At 46.5% G+C, this 21,965-nt stretch overlaps 1 protein-coding gene across 1 annotated transcript; it reads right to left on the bottom strand.

Moving 5' to 3' along the window:
* Positions 1 to 11,753: 11,753 nt before the first annotated feature.
* Positions 11,754 to 21,005, bottom strand: LOC102068592 (fatty acyl-CoA hydrolase precursor, medium chain). The gene is made up of 13 exons (XM_074551053.1): positions 20,847 to 21,005; positions 19,510 to 19,702; positions 18,701 to 18,845; positions 18,118 to 18,251; positions 17,629 to 17,782; positions 16,652 to 16,753; positions 15,720 to 15,827; positions 14,917 to 15,057; positions 14,746 to 14,832; positions 13,631 to 13,778; positions 13,314 to 13,445; positions 12,913 to 12,985; positions 11,754 to 12,493 (listed from the first exon to the last, which is right to left on the bottom strand). Exons 1-13 carry the CDS (start codon positions 20,917 to 20,919, stop codon positions 12,319 to 12,321), a joined length of 1,665 nt encoding a protein of 554 aa, XP_074407154.1. The 5' UTR covers positions 20,920 to 21,005; the 3' UTR covers positions 11,754 to 12,318.
* Between the last annotated feature and the right edge of the window lie 960 nt (positions 21,006 to 21,965).

Raw genomic sequence — 21,965 nt, 5'->3', positions numbered from 1 at the left:
CTCCAGATCCAGTCCTGCTCACACCTCTCTTTACAGCTCAGTTGCTTACAAGAGCCACAGTCTTCAAATGAGCTCAGCACATCTCTTTTGCTCCTGTTAGTGCTGAGTGCTGTGGCTCTGCTTGTGCACTTTACTCCAAATGCTCCTTGTGCACTTTACTCCAAACCCTGTGTATGTGCACAGGTGTGATTTACAGTGCCTGGAGATAAACCCCAGCCAGGTTTATCTTTAACCGGGCTGCTTGCAGGGTAAACTGGTGGCAGGCACTGTAGGTGACCCCAAGCAGCGCTGGCTGTGTCTGCAGCCTGTGCTGGGTTTGTGGTGGCTCCTGAGCCCTGCCCCAGTGCCCTGCCAGGCTGTGCTGGGTGCAGCTCCTGAGGCTGAGGGCACGGCCAGTGCTCACTGTGCCCTGCCAGATGGGCAGTGGTGTGAGTCTCAGCTGCTGAGAGAACTATGAGGACGGTAAACTCACCTTAAATTATAGTAAATACACTGAAAAAGATGCACCTGTTAAGAGAAAATTCCTGTTAGATGTTGCAAGTGAACATTTTGCTTCTAGTTCTTTGGGTTCTGATGAGTACTAACAGTGTTTTCAACTTTCACATGGGACTCAAATCCACCAGATATCTGCTGTATTCCATCAAAACCCCTTTCCTCTAATAACTTCTCAAACATTTTTGTGCTTCTTAAATTATGATGTTATTACTTTCAATTTTGAATCAAGCATAATTAAAGTTCTACAATTTTGTTATGGTCAACAAAAATCAACAGGACCCCCACTGCTGAAACGTCTTCCCTGCAGATTCTGCACTTGACAGCAGCTTTCGCTACAAACAAATCCAATGTTGTCCCCAATCCAGGCATAAGAGGCCAGAAGTCCTCACAGTAACCCATTAGTTAAATATTTTACTAAGAAAATATTTTCAGGAACCGTGCTCAACAAGTGTTTTTCAGGCAACCTTTACTAAACCTTCAGGTGTCTTTCCATCAGCCAAAGTCCCCTAAAAAAGTTAAACTCCTAAAAATGCAACAGAAATGCAAGAGAAGCTTTAGGTCTGTAAAGGAAAAAGCATGGAATGTCATGATCTAAAGTCCTGCCATGTGGCACAGATCTTGTTTCAGGGATTAACCACCCACTGCACCTCCTGGAGCCCATGAACACTGCTCAGTCCCTGAGAAACAGCTGAGCTGAAAGCACCTTGGAGTAACTGCAGCTTTGGCAGCACTGGGTGCACTGCACAGCACCCCAATGGTTCCTAAAGGAGCTTCCAGACAATTGTCACCAGTCAGGTTTAGTGAGAGTGCCATTGAGATTCTCAGCCAGCATACAGGAAAGCACACAATTCCTTCAGTTTCACCATGAACTGCAGACCTGTTCTCACCTTTCTGACATCATCTGCTCCAAATCAAGGCACTCTCTCTGCTGATACTCCTTCAGTAGCTTATCTGCATGATCCGTATCAAGGAAACCCATGTAACCTTCCTCATCCACAACGTTGATGTAGAAGGGCTGGAACACAGGAGCTGAAGCAGCCATTGCCATCACCATGTCCTCACTGGCTTCAGAAGGTGTGTTCTGTGGAGGGTTAGAATCTTGGTAGAGTTGAAGCAGGGATTAGCAGGGTGGCTGTGGGGCTCTGCTGAGCTACATGGGGTAGCTGGTGTGTTGGTGTTGCTTTGCCTGGTGCTGGTAAATTTTTTAGTTTGCCTCTTCAGTGCCCATGCTCAGGAGCTGCTGGTTTCCCACGGGGCTTGGTGAGAGGGTGTCCTGCTCTTGGCCAGTGAGTGATGGTGTGCCATGTGGTCAGCACCATTTTTTGGGCAGGTTTGTTTGCTACCGTCCCCATGGTATAACACTCCTGCATGATTTTCCCTCTGCCCTTTGCTTGGTGGGCCCCCTGCAAGGGCTCTTCCCACGCTCTGGAAACTTACAATTGGCATTTGGAAACGTAGAAAGTCTCTGAGAGGCTGTGGCAGTGGCAGGGTCACGGAAGGCTGTTGGCAGCAAGGCATCTGTGGTGTGTCACAGCGTGTGCCAAGCAGCCACGCGGTGCTGCCCTGCCAGGTGCCACGCTGCAGACTGCAGGGGACACTGCTCTGCGCTCGAGGTGCACGGGGGCAGCTAAGGGCGCACAGGTGAAGGAGGGGAGAAGGAATTTGGAGGGTAATTAGTGCAAAGCTTTATTAGCAGCCATGAAGTTCCCCCAGCCTCAGGGGTTACAACTCCAAAAAGCCCCGAGACAAGAGGAGCAGTAACTTTTATTCAGGGCTGGTACCAAAGGAGGGGTTTACCTACCCTCCAATAGAGGATCAAGGGAGAGGAAACTGGGAGACAATTGACAACTAGAACAACCTTTCATGAAACTTAGTGGGAGCCATCCCTGATCCTTGACCAATCACTCAATGCCCTTCATGGAAGCTTCAAGATATGGGGGCGGAGAACTGAGTGACAGACAAGGCACTGGGGAGGGGATTTGAGGATAAACAAGGGAGTTTCCAGTGGAATGGGCGAAGCGGGGATAGCATTGTCATTGGCAAATGGAAGGTAACTTAGGGTGCAAGTACAAACCAGGGAGAAATCAGGAATGAACCAAATAACACAACACAACAATGGTACCCTCATGGTTTTCTGCAGGGGGACGATGATGCCTTGTGTCTCTGGAATGCTTTGACTCTGGCAGGGGTGGTGCTGAGGGAAGAGTGGTCCCACTTCAAGATATGACAACTGCAGGAGCTCCAGATGATGTAATTCCCAGATCCATCCGTGGAGGCAGGGCCAGGGGCAAGGCCACACTTGCAGTGATGCTGGCTTGGGGGCTGGCCCTGCCCCCTGATGTAGGCTGGATTGAGGGTGTAGGTACGTTTCCCTCAAGGGAGGCACGGCCAAGCTCCATGGAGTTGGGAATGATCTTTGGGGCCAGGCCACCTGGCCTCAAGAGGAGGCAATCCTGGTGTGCATGGGGTCACAGGGGTGCTAACCTGGCAGCGTGGGTCAGTGCCAGAGCGGCTGCTGCGTGCTCTGGCCGCACAAAGAGGGCGGCGTGCTCGGCGTGCTGTTGCCTAGACCGGCAATGCAGCCCTGCACAGCCAGAGAGCGACTCAGCTCGGCAGAGCAGTCCTAAGTGGGCACCGTGGCTGTGCTTGCCTCTGCTCCAGGCTGAATTGCACAGTCGAGCATTGCACCTGGCCAGGCTCCGGCTGCTGCCTTGGCACGGGCAGTGTGTGGGGTTCCCCTGTCTGCCGGACCCTGCCAGGGCTGCACCACCGGCCAGGGCACTGCCTGTGCACGCTGATGTATCGGCTCCGTGCGGGCTCTCGCCGACCGCCGGGATTCAGATGTGCCTCCGGCCCTCGCCACGCCTCTGGGATGTTGTGTAATCTGTTGTAATCATATTGTTGTATATTATATTTCTAGGGTCTCATACGTTCTCTCTTGGTGTTTTCTTACAACAGCTCTTCACAGCAGTGTTGTTGTTCGGGGCTCCTCTACAACTCTCCCTGAATTGCCAACACCCTTTTATCCCAGCTACCTCCACGGGCAACAGCTGCTGCCCAATCAAGGACATCACAGCTGCAGCCCATTTACAATAACTAGAATCAGGGCAGGGTCACTTATACGATACAGAGATCTTTTACTGCCATACATATATTTACTGAGGCTCCTATATTTCCCCTTTTTCTCTTAACACATTTTTTAATTACACAGTTATAATACACATATCTGTCCCAGCTCTCAGGCTGTCACAGCTCTTGGTTGTCTTGAATACATACCTTTCCCTAGATGTTCTCAGGCTCCTTTTCTCAAAGGCCATGCTATTCAAAGCTCCTGCTTCTTTCTTCTACAGATTTGTCCAAGCTCTATGGGTACTACAGCTCTTGGCTCCCTTTAATACATTGAATACATGTTGCGGTGTGTTTTAAATTTTCGGGTCCCTTCCCCAGGTTTGGCAGTACCTCTCTTCCCCTTCCCCCCTTTGCCCCCTGTTGGGCTGTCAATCAGTTTTAACATTCCAACAAGGTGTCGTCTGGTTGGTCAAGTTTAAAGGATGCCCCTCAGGCCCAGAGGTCATTGGTCTGTCTGGGTGTCATCCCTCCCTGAGACCCTGCCCCTGTCACGTGGTTGGTGGCTCACCTGTCCCCTCCCCCTGCCCCGGGAGCTTAAAAGGGGAACCAGACCATGTGGCCAGTATTCTGTTGGAGCTCTTCCCAAGATGCAGACCTCTGTAACCATGGAATAAACCTCTGGATATTAAACCCTCCAGCAGATTCCTCTCCTTTTTCTCTTCACCATCACCTGAAGATTTCCTCCTGAGGTAAATGGAGTTCCTAACAAGCCTGGACTTGTTTAGTGCCCGGCTGCAACCACCAGGAAGCTAAAGGTGTCTCTGTGGTGATACACCACAGTTGCCGCCTTTGACCTGGCAGCAAGGGTCAGACTGGCCCAGGCACAATCTAACTGGTAATATTGGGATTCATATTCCAATAAATACATACATTTGCCTAGATGTTCTCAGGGCTGCATATTCTATCACATCGGGGTCACCAGTGTTGTAATCATATTGTACTTTATCATATTTCTAGGGTCTCATACCTTCTGGATGGTTTTCTCACAGCAGCACTTCACAGCAGTGTTGTTCTTGCTTCTCAGTCAGGGCTCCTCTCCAGCTCTCCCTGAATGGCCAACCCCCTTTTATCCCAGCTACCTCCACGGGTCACAGCTGCTGCCCAATCCAGGACATCACAGCTGCAGCCCATTTACAATAACTAGAATCAGGGCAGGGTTACTTATACAATACAGAGATCTTTTACTGCCATACATATATTTACATAGCCATACATATATTTACTCAGGCCCCTGTAGTAATCTTCCCCGTGGTGCCCGTTCAGCGCCTCACGGTGCGGCGTGGCCGCTTTTCCCAGCATGCAGTCCTCACCACGCATCTTGGTTTTTATCCATCTTATTAAATTCCATATCAGTTTCCAAGGTCTTAGGATTTTAATTGCATTTCTGTCGCTTTTGTAAGCTGCATATATTCACCAGTTTATGTCCTTGTATGAATATTTGATGCATTCTCTTTGGTAGGTTCTAATCTCTGATTTTTAGTTCATATTATCCAATCTAATAAATTCTGTTTTTCAAAGTAATTTCTTTAGAAAATGGGTCCATACCTGCATTGCTGGAAGTTCTTCCATGGAGACGGATACTCCCATGTTCTCCGGTGGAATTTTCTCGATTTAAACGGGGTATATAATAAGAATTCCAGATTCTTAGAAGCTTTTTGCCACAAAACAGACCTGCCCACTGTATAAACTGACTGGATCTTCACGCTCACCTCTTGTTATATCTGGTTATTGGCTGGCCTGGCCACTCTCTGCACTCACCTTTTGATTCTTTCTTCATCTTCCCCGCGGGTCTGTCGGGTGGCTCTGCCCGCACACCGGCCTGCCTGCTCCCATTGTAGCCACAGGAGCTGGCTGAGTCGTGTCACGTCGGGGTCACCACAACTACGTCGGAATCCACGTGTTCTGTGGGGTTGGTGGGGAGACAGGGATGACACAGCCCCAGAGCTCCATGTGACAAACTCTGTGCTTTATTGTTTGCAGCCTTCTTATTCAGGGAGTCCAAAACTCCCAGGTCTAGACAGCTCATGGGTCTGAGTCTCACAGAGCCCAGCTCCTGAGCAGTGATGTGCCGGCAGCCCAAGAGGGAAGGTGATCAGTGAAGATCCCTGTCTGTAAACCCAGGGACTCCAATGCCACAGAGCTGCTGGAGCTGGGAGCACACTCCACCTGCTCACAGCTTCCTTTCTCCCAAGCAGCTCGAGGGAGGCACAAAAAGCTCTGTTAACTTCTCATGGGGCTGAGATCATCGGAGCATGTCCAGCCCCAAACCTTAACAAGGCAGTGCTGCTGACCAGGAATTTGTGCTTCTAACAGCTGCGCATCACTTAGAGCTTGTTGGCTGCTCTCTTTCACAGATTAAATCTCCCACTTGGTGATCAGGTTTGCAAGTTACAAAGATCAGACAGCAAAGCACATCGTATCGCAAAAAAAATTTGCGTATTTCACACTCAGCTATAAGATGATCTGAGAAGCAGGACTGGCACAGAACAAACATACTGACTGCCATGGAAAGGCAAGTATAGTATTTATGGATGTATAATAAACTTAGAAAAAAACATTAAGGCTTTTTTTGACAGAATGTGAAAAACAGAACAGCAGCAGTTCTGTAATTCTTGCTGAATGGTATCAGTAAATATACTGCTGAGAATTTCTTCAACTATTGGTGCAGCTGGGAATGTGAACCAAGTGACCATGAATACTAAAGCTATGACATAAAATGAGGTTTGGGACATAAGGTAAGGATTGGCTGCTTAACTGTGGCCTATTCACTGTGGCCGTGGTGTTATTCCTTTCTCAGCTGTTTGACTGTGTGTACCAGTCTTTATATTTGGGGTTTAAAATCCACAGATGTGTAGAGAGCGAAGGGAGACGACCCATCCTTTGAACAGCATCAAACTTTGATTTATTGATCCAACATGCACATTTTATAACCGTGTTAATTGAGTTCATACATATTGCAAAACCCAAGCTCATTATTGGTTACAGATTACACACCAACCCCTCCTTTTGTTTTCAATACCTGTGGTTTGTTATTGAGACTAAGACTTGTTTTTCTCATCCTGTTATGAACGGTTCTCAAGGCCTCCATATTTGTCACTTTTGCTTTCCCATACTTACCCAAGGACAAGATATTTACTTGTTATTGAAGACAAGCCTGAGAACTTTTGCTGTTTACAGAAACGTGCCTGAGAAATTTGTTGTTTACAGGAACAGGCTTGAGAATTTGCTGCGTACAGCTGCCTTTTACTTTTCCATCAGCTGTATATTTTCATGGCCTTTTTTCCTTCAAGCCATGTCTGAGCAAAATTCTCCAACAAATTCCCCGTTTTTCCTTTTTGCACAAGGAGGTTAGTCTGCCAGGTTTTCTCCATCATTCTACTGACCATATCTTGGATACAACCAAAAATACAAAGCAAAATCAGCAAAAGCATTTAAAAGCACACCTAGTATCTCTATAAGGTTCCCCAGCCACGGTCCAAGCAATGGCTTTTACTCCAAAGGGTTAAAACCACCCCCAACTGAGCCATAATGTCCTGCCTTATCAGGCATTGCATGGTAGGTGGTAATTGGACTAAGAAAAGAAGGCTGTTAGCTGTTTTCATTCATGCGAACCCGGAGAGGAGGCAAACGGCAAGCCTGAAAATGATCCTTTCTGTCCTTGAAATTCCACTTCCACCCTTTTCTTGGGTCTCTCAGAAATGTTCAAAGTCAGTAAGGTAAGTCCTTTGGTGGATTCAAAACCATTTCCCCCCTCTCTTCTCCTCGTACAGTCTGTAATCCCTTAGTCATTTGGCTCAAATGGCACCAGCTGAGGAATTCTCTTATTGATTTGAAGTGGAAGAAAAAGGGGTATATGCCATCACCATATGGTCCACATCAATCACGCCAAGCAAAACAGATAGTCCCAACAAATGCAGATCATAAAATAAACATCTAGCATAAATCTATCTAACATCACTCAAACTTTACAGCACTTAAACTTAAAGCACTTAAAATATTTAAACTTAACAGAACTTAACATCACTTAAACTTAACAGAAATTAAACTCAACAGAAATTAAACTCAACAGAACTTCAGTTTAACAGACCTTAACTTTAACAAAACTTAACCTTAATAGAACTTAAACTTAACAGATTTTCAAATCAACAGAACTTACATGTAAAATCACCTAAATTTAACAGAACTTAACTTTAACAGAACTTAACTAACTTTAAATCCTACATAACTTAAACCTAATATAATTTAATCTTAACAGAATCTAACTTCACCTAAACTTAATAACACTTAAACTTAACAGAAATTAAACTGAACAGCACTTAAACCTAACAGGACATAAACTTAACAAAACTTAACCTTAATAGTATTTAACATTTAACGACACTTAATAGATAATTTAACTTAAACTACTTAGCAAGGGATAAAACTTACTATAGACATAAAATATACCATTTACTATAACTTACTTACAGGCCTGATTCTAAAATACTAAGGTAAAACAACTTTTTTCACGTGTTTGCTGCAGCATTTTTATACTTGAATGCACTTAAACATAAGGAGTTTGTTTAAGGTATACCTGTGGAAAAATTCTTTTGAATTCAGTGCTTGCCTTTATATCTATCACATCCAAGCAAATCTCAAAAAACATAAAAAGCACACTCACTACATCTCACCCAAACAATTGCTTCAACACATCTTTAACATTTTAAAATTTTTCAAAATACAATTTCAGAGTTTGATGTTCCACCGACCGAGCAATGTTAATGCAGGTGATTCTGACAGCATAACGGATGCTAAGCCAAATCGGCCAAAATTTGACCCACGCATTCAATTACGCTGATTTCTCTTTCACAGTCTCTGCCAGGAAGAACAAAAAGTCCTTTTAACTTAGGCAAGGAACGTCTTGATAGTAAAGCTCCTTGGTGTCGCTTGTTTATTATCACTGGTTTCTTAATTGCAGTAGGGATCTTTCCTTTTGTTGACAAGAGTCACATTTATTACGGCTGTTAGGTCTAAAACTGAAGCTTTTTGCCAGGTGAGGTGCGGAGGGAGAAAGGCTGGCGCTGGAAAAGCGCTCTGGTCCCGCGCCACTTGTGTCAGAGCGGGCGACCCCCCCACGCTGGGTGCAGTGCGCGCTCCGTCCGCACTGCAGCCGTGGCGGCGCGGGTCACTCCCCTGTGGTGGCTCCGCTCCCCCCGCGGCGGCTCCCTGTGGTGTCAGGTTGGAGACAGGAGAGGGTGCTGATGCTGCAGCGACTTCTGTTGGTACCCGGTCACTAAAGTTCGTGCTCCTGGGGAAGTTTCCCGATTTCCGTCTGCAAGCGCCCGTATTATGAGTGTCTGATCGGCATCTCCGGCACCAGAGTCCTGCAGCCTGGCATTCCCGGCGCCTGTGACACATGCCTCCGCAGCGGTAACATTTCATGCGGCCTCCTCTATTTGCTGGTGCCAGTGCAGCTGACGCTTGAAGAGGTGCAAGAGCAGCTAACACCTGATTCTGAGAGGTCCCTAGCCCTAATTGTGCTACGCATTCATTTATGAGCCCTTGCCAAGGAGCATTGAATAACAATTGCTGAGGCTGAGTAAAGATCAATTTAGCTATCTCATGACAGTCATTCTCCAGAAGAAGAAGACTAGCATCAAAAATATAATCTAACATCTGTTTGGCTGGCTCACTTTTCACTCCAAACTGGCTAACAGTAGACCTCAGTTGAGACAGCAATTCCCAATTAAGAGCTGTAATAGTAGCCTGCATGCCCCCTCCCTCCTGTGCCATGGATACAACAGGACAAGCAAGCTGGGTAACAGCGCCGATAAGCTCCCCCTCCCCGTTATTCACAGCATCTTTGGCAAGTGCAGCCCAGGCCAACCTCCGTTCCCTTACAATAGCCCCCGCTAGGTCGTTTTCCACCCCAGGGATCGGCTCATTGATTTTCGGGAGCTGATCGGGGGGTCTTGGCCATGGCTGCTGTTGTTCAGGGGGTGCGGGAGCCTCAGAAGTGCTCTGCGTAGCTTGGCTTGCTGAAGAGGGCGGCGAAGCAGGTAATAAAACAGTCCTCATTGCAGGGGCTAATGGTAATCCCCTGACCGGATCGTATCCTTTATTACACCCATGAGCGGCGTTAGCCTGCTGGGCAGCCTCTTTCTCGGCCTGAAACTGCAGTAATTCATTGTGAACGACCCGCCGTAATTTACCTAACTTGTTGGCAGTTTTATCACCATCTAAAGTAGCCTCCCATAATAAATCACCGAATTTACGCCACTCCGTTAACTCGTGAACAGTATGGGGGTTAATAAAAACTCTCTTATCATAGCCAAAAGACAAAAGTCCTGGTAAATCCTTCTTCAAATCTATCCCCTTAACCTGCCTTTATTGTAAAAAGGCAGTAAAGGTATGCCTTTCCATACCTAAAATCATCAGCCCTGATTGCAGCCTCTTCAAGGTCCGTGCAGCACGTATCAGTCGGGCTCGCCTGTACGACACCCAAGGCACGATGCATCACAGCTTCTTTTTTATCCCTTTTTCTTTTGTTGCGTTTACTGCCGTCCCAGCTGCTCAGACCTGACCCGTGTCTTCGCTCCTTTGTGGTGCGTTGCCGTATCACGTTGGGGTCACCATTTGTAGAAAGCGAAGGGAGACAACCCATCCTTTGAACAGCATCGAACTCCAATTTATTGATCCAACATGCACATTTTATTACCATGTTAATTGAGTTCATACATATTGCAAAACCCAAGCTCATTATTGATTACAGATTACACACCAACCCCTCCTTTTGTTTTCAATACCTGTGGTTTGTTATTGAGACTAAGACTTGTTTTTCTCATCCTGTTATGAACGGTTCCCAAGGCCTCCATGTTTGTCACTTTTGCTTTCCCATACTTACCCAAGGACAAGATATTTACATGTTATTGAAGACAATCCTGAGAACTCTTGCTGTTTACAGAAATGTGCCTGAGAAATTTGTTGTTTGCAGGAACAGGCTTGAGAATTTGCTGCGTACAGCTGCCTTTTACTTTTCCATCAGCTGTATATTTTCACAGCCTTTTTTCCTTCAAGCCATGTCTGAGCAAAATTCTCCAACACAGATGGACAGAACACTTCCTCTCACGCAGTCAGAAACTTCTTAGTAATCATGTGTGCCTAATGTGTGCCTCCCTCCTACCCAGGAGTTGTACTGATGGCTCTGCACTCCCAAAGACACAGGATTCCTTCTGTCTTGTTAGGATAATGATTTTTGTGAATGTGCAGGGACAGACACATTGATTAAACAAATACACCACTAATGGACATGAAGGCTGTGCCAGATCAAAACAAGGGAAGGGGTAAGAAATGTGTGACACAACTGGCAGCATGGTTGCTGCAATTAGCTGTTACTGATTGCCACAACTGGAGTTTTTCACAAGTTATGGAAAATGCAGAAAAGGGGGTGGCCAGGTAGTGCAGATGACACTGCTTGAGATCCACAGGTGTGCAAAAGCAAGTGAAGCCAGGGGTGAGGAGGAAGAAGAAGACACCTACAAAGGGTCACCAGCCGCAGCAGGAGCTTGGGCTGTCCCTGTGAGAGCCCCCAGGTGCTGTGGGATGTGGGAGCTGGGCACCAGTGCAAGGGGGAGTTGGAGTAGGGCTGTTTGTTTGTGGCCATGAGGAGAGCTCTCCTGGCTTCCTGCATTCCCACATTGTCCCTTTGTGTCCTGCTTGCCATGTAAGTTGGCAAAAAAGCCACTTCCCTCCCGGTGTGCCCTGAGCCCTTCCCCAGCTGGGGGAGCAAGGGGTGCACACTCTGCATGTCAGCAGATCTTCTCTCTGGTGCTGCTGAGCCAACAAGGTGCAGGGAGCACCACCAGCCTTTGCTCCCCCTCTGCCTCTGTGGGCGTCTGTCCTGCCAGCACTGCGTCCTCCTGCAGCCCCTGCAGCGGGCATTTGCCAGGAAGGGGTGAAGGACACACAGTCACAGCCCAGAAGAGGCTGTGGAAGAGCCTTAAACCTCAGGTCCTGCACAGACACCTGCAAAGATTCATACCTGACACCATTTGGGTGGAAGAAAGAACCTGGGCACGTTTCTGGCTTCTCGCGTGCGCCTTTGACCTCTCGGAATGAGCCTCCATCAGTTAAGTGAAAGAAAAGGAAGCTCCAAAAAATCAAAGCACCATTTATTTAGAACAATTCACAAAGCAATAGAACAGGTAGAGATTTTCTGTCCTCTTTTGTGAGATGTCAAGCTCACCTCACAGAAGTAGGTTGATGGATGCTCTGCTGCCTACAAGCTATTTCCAGTTACAGAAAGCAGAAAGAGTCTCTAGGAAGGACAACTGACCATGCCCTTCTGAAAGAAGAAGGGAATAAGCATATAAAATCGTCTGACATTTACAGTATATTCTATATATATAATTTCTTACAGATTTCAGTTCATTTGCCCATTCCCACCTCAGTATTCACTTTTGATATGCACTGAGTAGGTACCATGGTCTGTCTGGACCCGGATAGATTGTGGGTTTTTTTTCTGGTTGCTTCATTAAATAGTGATTTTCAGTCTGACAAACATTCTGAATGCCCCTTGTTGCTCTCCCTTCACTGTGATTAGGACAGCAGATTACACAACAGTGAGTTAGAAGGTGATTATTACTCTGTATGCTGACAAACTCATTTTGTTTGACTTTCTTTTGGGTTTTAAAAGCAAACTGCCCTCCACAGATCTTATAAATCTGTGTGTTTTCTCCTTTCAGTCTGACTTTGTTTCATGAGCTGTGCCCAAAACTCCATTCTGTGTTCTTTCAGTTTCTCTGCTGCCTTTTGCTCCAGGTCTATTCCCAGGTATTTTTCCTCCAGGTCATACTGAGGCCAATGGACCAAGCCCTCCCCGTTGGGATTTCTGGAAATAACAGAAGGAAAAGTTAGCTCTCCATTTGCCAATCCATTGCTGTCTGACTGCTCAGGTTCAGAGCATTTCAGAAAACCAAGAGCTGAGCCCAGCTGATGTGATTCTGGTACCTGAATAAATGAACAGTATTTTATGAAAGTGCTCATCAGTAGAACAGCAGAAGTGTAAAAGTTGCCATTACTTTTAGATCTAAAACTCCATTGCTGATGGAGTAACTGCTGTTAGATTTTTTTCTTCCTCATTTTTCCTGTTTTTTAAGAAAAGAACATTAAGAAGAGAAATTGCTTCAATATTTCTCCTATATTCTGTCAAATTTCAGTAAGCACCATATAAGTACTGCGTCAGGCTGGTAAGTATGGTCTGGGCAGCACAGACTGAACTTGAGCTGTAATTAGCACTGTGATTCTCACCCATTTTTAGCAAAGTTGGTCCAGTATCTTATCAGAGTTCTGCTAAGTTCATTTTCTTCTTTTGTAGCACCTCCTGCGAAGGGAGAGATGGAAGGGCCACATTAGAATATAACTAATGAGTATCTGTATCATTGCAACACTTCTCCTGGTTGCACTGAGGTGTTGGAGGTTTTTCTAGGAGAGACCTGCAGATGAATGATGTAATGCAAAGTATCTGCTACTGAAGACAGAAGATGTTTATGCCCCTAATGATGCTTATAACATATATATGGTATGCTAATACTAAGTATAATGTCTATAATGCTCATAAAGAGAGAAATTCTATTCACAAGCCCTGCAGTAATTGAAATGAGAAGTAATGAGTGTCTAAAAGGAAGATGGAGGAAATATGGGTACATCACCAGCTAAGAATGGCTTTCCAAAGACAAAGGCAATCTCAGCTCCATGATCTGCTTTTACAAACTCTGGTACCAAACCTTCCACGGAACTCGGCCGATGTTGGAATTCATAAAAGAAGACTGGGTTGCCAGCATCTAGAGGAGACAGAAAAGTGCTGGTTTGAGAGCTGAAAATACTGCTCCAGACATGATAAACTTTCATGAATACCTGTTTTGGTTAAATGAAACCACTACCAGTTCTCTGGATAGTGAAAAGTGGTGCACACTGTCCACACCACCCCCAGACAGAACTGTACAGCTGTTCTGAAGCTGCTGGGTACCTCTGTGGGATCTGGCCACTTGCACAGATGAAATGACAAAGTAGACATCTCCCAATGCATCCAGGAGGCCATCTCGGACCTGGGCAGGGCTTTCTGCATCCCCCATGTACTCCTTGTACACTCTGTCAACAACTTCAGATGTAAGGCCCTGAAACAGCAATGAAAAGTATTATGATGATGATGAATATTGTAAGGAGCAACAGCAGTGGGTGAGTGTGGCCTCTGCACATATCTGGCTAATCCTCGCCAAGAGCTTTCAGAGAAAATCCCCAGCTGTGTCAGAGTGTGGCTCAGAGCTCAGAGTGGAGTTACACAGCTGTGGGTACAGGTGGTCTTGGGGACAAGAGGGATGCAAGATCAAAGGATCAACCACCTTTAGATAAGCAGCAGTCAGTGATGCTGACTGTTCTCTCTTCTGTGCAAACACCTTCACAAGAGCACAGAAATCCTGCTGGATTTCATCAAATCCATGGATTGTTGTCGATGACCATAATTTCTCCTGTTCAGAACAAGCCTGGGCTCTGCATTTCCAAGTTCATGGTGAATCTTTGTGTCATTGAATGATCCTTGCCAGTACTGGCCCTGCTTCTAGAGTCCTTAATTCTTACCTCATAATCTATACTTTTCTATGGAGTAGCTTCAGGAGAGCACAAAGGCACCACAAAGCCAAGAGATTTGTAAATTACAGGGAAGCAAAACCCCCAGAAACCTGAAGGAAGGTGTCAGTGCACCCCAAACCTCTCGGGCTTTCCTTTCAGTGCCCAGCTACTGCTTTAGGAGGTTGTGTCCCATAGGTCTCCTGCCAGACCTGCTGCTGCTCTGCATGTCTTGCATGACTTGGGGGGATCTACAATGTCCAAGCGACCTTGTTTAGGTACTGCATCACTCCTGGATTCCCACAGAACTCCTTTTGAAGCAGAGGGGCATTTAGGCTGGGAATGCAGAGAGTATTTCCAGTGACTGGAGGTTACAGGAGTGCAGCACCTGTGTGCCTGTTTCTGCCCCAATTCAGGGAGCTGTCCAGCACAATGGCATTCCCCTGTGTCCCTCCAGGGGTAAAACCAGGCAGACCAGCCAAGCAGCAGCACTGTGATATTCTGAAACTGGTCTCTTACCTTAATGACTAGTGCTATGGTGCTCTGTAAAATTTGACGTGCAACACCTTTATCCAGACCATCCACAAAAGGCGGAAATTTCATCAGCTGTGCGATACAGAGAATGATACTTACTAAAACAGCCTCTATTTATAAAATTATGTTTTTAGATCAACACTATTATTCTCTTACCATAGGAAGTCCCCATCCAAATTCACAGTTATTTACTCCTATGATGTATGGGACAGCATTGATTGATTTTTCAGAGAGTAATTCCCTGGGACTCTTCGGAAAAAATACACCATCTACACATGTACTGATGAAAAAGATATCCTAAACAGAAGGGGAAAAAGGAAAAAGAAAGCTTCATTAGTGCATTCATTTTACTTCCAAAAGATGTTCAGATTTTAACTACAGTTCCAAAGAGAAGCCAAATGAAAATACAGAAAGTAATGCTATCCAAGCCATCTAAATATTTTCCCTCTAACAGCTGTTCTGCACTAGGCAGGAGGTTCTGTGAAGATTAACATTATATTTCTAATGTTTGTGAAGCAGAAGTCATTATACTGATTTTACATCTTTCTTTAGTTAATTATGGTCATGGATGTGTGGAACAGTGGGGGAAAATCACTTCTCTATTGAAGTTTCAAAGGTACATAAGCAATGCGATAAGAATTTTTAGGTAGGACATAATATATTATTTGATTTTCAGCTTCTCCAGAATCATCTGTGCCATTTTCTTTTCCTTGCCCTGGCTGAGCATAACAGCAAGCCACAGGTAGCTCCAAGTGCATGCAGAATGAAGGGCAGGAACCTGTTTGCACTTTTCAGGCAAGAATTCACTGCAGATCTGCAGTGCTGTCATGTCCTGAAAAAGTCAAGAACGCCAGATTTTACATCCACTTCAGGTTCTCCTAATATTACATCCCACCAAGGCTATTCTCTGGGATTAAAAGGTCCGCACTGTCATTTAAATGCAAGAAGAATCATTTCACCTCCATTTTCTGTGTTATCTGTAGTATTTCTTCTTCTGTTTTTCCTCTCAAGCATTCAACCATTGCAGCTGAACTGGATTTTTCACAGCCAGAGACAGCAGCAATTTTCTGCAAGCAGTGAGAACAAACACTTTTGGACACATTTCCTCTGTCTGGCTCTACGAGACACCAAGTGCAGCAGGAGCAGCCAAAGCTCCTGCACAAAGGATGCTGGAGCCTGGCTTGTCCCAGCTCCTGAGGGAGGGCACTGGAAGCCCTCACAATCCTTCACACCACGGGCTGGGCAGGAGGGGAAACCCTCTGCCTCCAGGTTCTCTTGATACAGAAATATTCTGAGACAATGCTGGTAAATAACAGGCTGGGCTGAGAAGGCTGGGTGACATAAAGGAGTTAGAGAATAAACCATCTGCAGGGCAACAGAGAGCACATTCTGCCACTCTTGGTGATGTCTTTTTGGCTGGAGCAAGAGCTGCCATTAGAGACAGCTGTCTCTTTGATGTGCCAGCTTCCAGGTTCTGGAAATTGTTCTTTGCACTTGAAGAGAAAAGAAAGGGATGGAAGCCTGTAGTTCTCAAATTTAAAAAAAACTGAATAAAGTCTTGTTTGTTTGCACACTACAGGCATCAAACAGGAGGGGAAGAGAAGAGTATTCAGAGTCTGATACTGTTTTCCAGCAAAAAAGTATAAGTTCAGGTTTTTTGAAGTTACTACATGTTACAATATTCCTTGGCTTTACATTTTTTACTCATTGGGGGTATTTTGGGTGTTTGAAAAGCAACACATCATTAAACATGTACTATTTACACACAAAAATACTGCCTTTAATGACTGCTTTGATTCACAAGAAATTTGAATTCACATGATTCAATATATTGAACTGAACAGTTTAGATATATCTGGAAAAACGAATTAAAATTGCCACAAATACCCACTTGTGCTTCCTCCTTAGGCTGGTCAGTGAACAGGCCCAGGGCTGCAGTGCCACTCTCTGAAATGGCCTTGTGGAACAAGCCCTTGGCCAGGGGAGATAAGACCTGTGAGAAAGCAAGGACAAGACCGTCAAGCAGTGTGTTCTCCCCTGGGATTTTGGGTTTCAGTATCAGCAGGGGCCATTGGGGGCATTTGGAAAGCCCATATGCTAAGAGTGTCCCTGTGCAGCCTCTGGCCACAGCCCAGCTGTGCAAAGTGCTTTGGCAGCGCTGGCAGGGATGGGGAGCTCAGGGCCTTTCCCTCCCCTGCCCTTTGCTCCCAGGGCCTCCCAGCAGCACCTGCAGGGCAGGTACAGATGGGATGTGCCCAAGGCAGGCTAGCTCTGCTGCAGAAGGGCAGGAAAGAGCTTTTGGCCATGGGAAGCAGGGATGTGCATGCCAGGTACAAGGAAGCGTGGCTGGGCTGTGTGAGCTGTACCAAAGTGGGAGCGACTGGAGAAGGAGAGAGTCACAGCCAATGTGCTCTGTGCTGGAGTGAAGATTTTACACAATCACAGGGTCACAAACTGCTGGGCTGCACCAGCTGCCAGAACTATTCACCTCAATCACTTTGCACAAGTGGCTGTCAAAGCAAACAGAAATTGGGCAAGAGTCCACAACTCCTCCTAAAGGACTTTTCTCATGAGATTAGACTTTGAGGGTTTTTTTACATTGAAAAAACCACTCCAAACTAAAGAGAACTTAATTCAACAGATGAGTAATAACATTCTGTTTCTTAACCACAACATTTGAGTATGAAAATGACAAATTATTATCATTAAAAATCTGTGTTGTTCTGCTTTGTTGTGTTATCAAAGACCCAGGTGATGTGTCACCGTAACCCCGTCCCTTTTCTCTCGCTGACTTCCCATGCAAATACTGAAAATGGATGGAGGGGTTTTCCCCCAAGTAATTACAATTCATGATTACTGGGAACTTACAAGAGCAGAAACACTGATTCCTCCTGCAGATTCTCCAAAGATAGTGACAGATCCTGGATCTCCTCCAAAATGCATGATATTTTCCTGAACCCAGCGAAGAGCCGCCACTTGGTCTAAATATCCCCAGTTACCTCGAGCATGCTCATCACCAGTGCTGCAGGGACAGAACAGATTTGTTCAAGTGCTCAATGCAAGCCAAGAGGCAGAGGAAAATACAGTCTGTGGTGTGAGAAATCATCTGCCATTCTCTACAGAGAACTTCCCTCCAGGACTGACAAATGGATGACTCGGGCATCCCTGAGATTGGAGCAGCAGCCCCACAAGAACAGACCTGGAAGCTGCCTTGGCACTGGAAATTGTCCCCAGTGCTGCAGGTGCAGTTCAGAAATGTTTCTTTGCATAAGCAAGTCTTCTGCACTTCTCTTTACAAAGGCTTTGCACACATCCTTTTGGAAATCACTTGGGAAAAACTGACATCAACCAACTTACCTAAAATATCCAGCAATACCGAGTCTGTACTGAATTGTTACAACCACCACGTTGTCAAATGCTGCAAATACTGAGCCATCATATGATGAAGCTGCTCCAATAACTAATCCACCTCCATGGATCCATACTAGGACCTGGAAAAAGAAACACAGGATCAACCCAGCTCAGGTAAGAGCCCCCAGTGAGAAAAACTAGATGTAGACCATGATACAACATTGTCTGCTATTTCACTCCTATTCTGTCAGAATACATTTCACAAATTGCAGAAATCATTCAAATCTGAGGCCTGCAGGGCCACAAACTGGCACTGCTTTTGTTAAATGTTTACACTGTGTCAGTGCCCTGTGACTTTGGACTGATCCTTTGGATTAAATCAAGCACTGCTTAGCTAAATGGCAATACAATTTTACTTGTAAAATAGGATTTTGTGTCTCTTTAATTCAAGCTAATATTTGCTGGGACAAAGCATGTAAGTTGTTCATCACTGCAGAAGTGCCCCTGCATGTCTGCTCATGGCAGAGGTTGAAGTTTTCTGTCAGATAATTTTGCTGAAGGATTATAAGGTTATAAGGATTTTGCTTACAGGCAGCTTCTCCTTTTCTTTGGTTGAAACAGGTGTGTAGACATTTAGGTACAAGCAATCCTCAGACACTTTCAGAGGAACCTTCTCTTTTCTGTTGGTTACCATATCTGAAGCAAACTGTCCTAGTGTTGGGTCCTGTAGACACCTGAATGAATGCAAAAGTAACAGGCAAGAGAATTCACTAAATCCTGAAAGCTGTGAAGAGAAACGTTTTTTGTACTTCCACAACAAAGTGTCAAGCAGAAACCGATCTCCAGCACACTTTTAGATTGGCATGTGAAATACACATGAAAATATAAATGAATTATTTGAAGTCTCCAATAGCTTTTTACTTTGCAATGGTAGATATTGGACTTGAGACACTAAACAGGGCCAGTGGAACAACTCAAGGGAGTGAGACATTCACAAGGTAGATTGGAATTGCTGTGCATTTCCTATGTGCCCTTTTAAGCACTTGACTCAGCAGTTGCCCGCTAACATTGTGTTCCACCATTCCTCAGCTCCCTTCTGTCCCTGCTCCAAAGGTTTCCGGTGATTGGTAAGGGATGGCCAAGAGCTCCTGAGGCAGAGCATTGTCTGTAAGTGCTGCTCCATCTCAGCTCTCTCTGATGCCTGTCAGAGAGCAGCTGCTGGCACAGAGAGCAGCTCCCAGAGTGCCTTTAGAAATGCATCCACTGGGACAGCTGCAGGTGCAGCAAGAGGGCACCAAGGAATTTGTCTTCGTGGATGGCCCTGTGAGCGCATCAGAGTCCTGGAAGTGCCCAGAGTTTAACATCATGACAGGGTGAGTGGTTTGGTCATGGCCTTACATTGGTGGGTAGGAAGTGGCATCTCTGACACCTTCCCATGGCTCAGGTGGCTGTGGTTCAGAAAACCTCAGTGATCCAACGGGAGGCTTAGCAAAAGGAAGTCCCAAAAAGACATTTACAGTCCTCTCAGCTGTGTCCACGTGGAATTGGTACCCTCGGACTCTCCCGTATTTGGTCTCTGCTTCTGGTTGTTCTGTGGGACAGCAGCACAGAATCACATCACTGCTCTGGTTGTAAGTAATTGCTAGATTTGCTACTTAAATGTACACCTTTAGTGCACTTGGACAAGTAGTTTTTGTACATAAAGCTTCCTCAAACTCTCATCAGCTTTAATAGTACACTATCTTAATGTGCTATTATATTTTACTCTTTTATTTTACTAATTTGATTACTGGTGTTTACTCATTTAAATTTGTTACATTTAAATTTTAATTTTAATTTTTTAAATTTAATTTTAAATTTATTCTGAGAAATTTACATTACACCTTTATTAAATCAGTAGAGCTGACATTATTTCAGCCTTCATTTTGATTGGCGTCAATATCCATCTCCTTCAGGTATATAATGTGTATTGCCTTACCAAACACACATTAGTGGTTGCATAGAGATCTTACTATTATTTTTTTTTTGCCCTGGGTTGTTAGACAAAAAAACATTTTAACCCCATGTGGGAAAGTTCTAACATCAAATACCGATGTGGTACTGTGGCTGCTCAGCCTCAGACGGCAAGATTTTGGGACATGGATTTGACTTTTCTTATTGTAAAGAAGGCAAGTAAAACCAATGACTGAAAGCAGATTAAAAACTGAAATGAATTTTTTATTACTGCAGCTCAATTTGTGTGCCCAGCTCAGCCCAGGGTCTGTGCCCATCTCTGCTCAATGTTTGTACCTGGCTCAGCTCAGGGATTGTGTCCAGATCAGCCTAGGGTTGTGCCCATCCCTGCCCAGGGTTTGTGCCCATCCCAGTCCAGGGTTTGTGCCCATCCCATCCCAGGGTTTGTGCCAATCCATGCCCAGGGTTTGTGCCCATCCCTGCCCAGGGTTTGAGCCCATCCCTGCCCAGGGTCTGTGCCCATCCCTGCCCAGGGTTTGTGCCCATCCCTGCCCAAGGTTTGTGCCCATCCCAGCCCAGGGTTTGAGCCCATCCCTGCCCGGGGTTTGAGCCCATCCCTGCCCAGGGTTTGTGCCCACCCCTGCCCAGCGTTTGTGCCCATCCCTGCCCAGGGTTGTGCCCATCCCTGCCCAGGGTTTGTGCCCGGCTCTCGGCTGGCCCCAGAGGCAGCTGCAGGTGCCCTCTCTCCTGCAGCTGCCCCGGGCCGTATCCCCGGTGTTTACCTGCGGCCACCAGCGCCGCGGCCCCGAGGCAGAGGATCCAGGCCAGCAGCGCCGCGTCCCTCGCAGCTGCCATGGTGCCACTGGCCCCCAGCCCGCGGGCCGGGCCTTTATAGGCTGGGCCTGGGCCGCCTTACGCAAGGCAAACCCGGCTGAGGCGAGGCAGCGCTCGGGCTGTGAGCCAGGCCGGCACTGCCGGGCCCGGCCCGGGAGCGGGGAGCCCTCCTGCCCGCGGGGCTCCTGCTGCCTCCCCAGCGCTCCTTTGCCACGGCAGTGCGGGAATCCCGGGCACCGCGGCCTCCAAGCGCTTTGCAAACGGCCCGGCATTGCCGGGAGCGCTGTCCTGCTGCTGCAGCACCTCCGGCTGCGGCCCCGGGGGAGGCTTTGCTCAGCCTGCCCCGCACACACCTGCGGGGCACCTCGGCTCTGCTGGCTCACATTCACTGCCCTTGGGACTGAGATCTGCGGCTGGGAAACACAGCCTAGCCAGCACCAAACCACAGCCCTGCAGGTGTACTTTCACCGAAGTAAACGTGGAGTCATTTTTATTCTCTGAAAAGCACCTGCGTGATTTACAGTGCCTGGAGATAAACCCCAGCCAGCTTTAACCGGGCTGCTCGCAGGGCAAACTGGTGGCAGGCACTGCAGGTGACCCCAAGCAGTGCTGGCTGTGTCTGCATCCTGTGCTGGGTTTGTGGTGGCTCCTGAGCCTTGCCCCAGGGCCCTGCCAGGCTGTGCTGGGTGCAGCTCCTGAGGCTGAGGGCACGGCCAGTGCTCACTGTGCCCTGCCACATGGGCAGTGCTGTGAAGAAAACAATGAAGACAAAACCCTCTGTGCAGAGTACCAATGAATTTGGGCCCTATATGTGTTCCCTGGCAGGCTTTTGACCTTGATTCTCAAGAGTGACACTAAAGGTCTATTAAACTGTTCTGGGAGTAGTCTGCACTGTTTGAATATACAGTCTATGCAGTAATGATAAAGTGAGCATTTTTAAATGCAGTTAATGGTACTGGGGGCTGGGGTACCAGTGATGCAGCTGAGAATAGATGATCTTTTTCCTCTATGTGTGGTCTTTTACCTCTATGTGTGATGAAGGTTTCCTAGATGCCTCAGAAGGACTG

The sequence above is a fragment of the Zonotrichia albicollis genome, chromosome 13, assembly GCF_047830755.1.
Source record: "Zonotrichia albicollis isolate bZonAlb1 chromosome 13, bZonAlb1.hap1, whole genome shotgun sequence".
NCBI lineage: Eukaryota > Metazoa > Chordata > Aves > Passeriformes > Passerellidae > Zonotrichia > Zonotrichia albicollis.
This window is presented reverse-complemented; position numbering and strand designations above follow the sequence as displayed.

Bases quoted from the DNA above. Each gene is read 5' to 3' on its own strand.
- LOC102068592 (XM_074551053.1), bottom strand. From the start codon at position 20,919: ATGGCAGCTGCGAGGGACGCGGCGCTGCTGGCCTGGATCCTCTGCCTC. The intron at 14,833-14,916 runs GTAAGAGAATAA...TGTATCGCACAG, and splicing joins TTGGATGGGGACTTCCTATG to CTGATGAAATTTCCGCCTTT. The intron at 12,494-12,912 runs GTGAGAATCACA...TGTTATTTCCAG, and splicing joins ACCAACTTTGCTAAAAATGG to AAATCCCAACGGGGAGGGCT.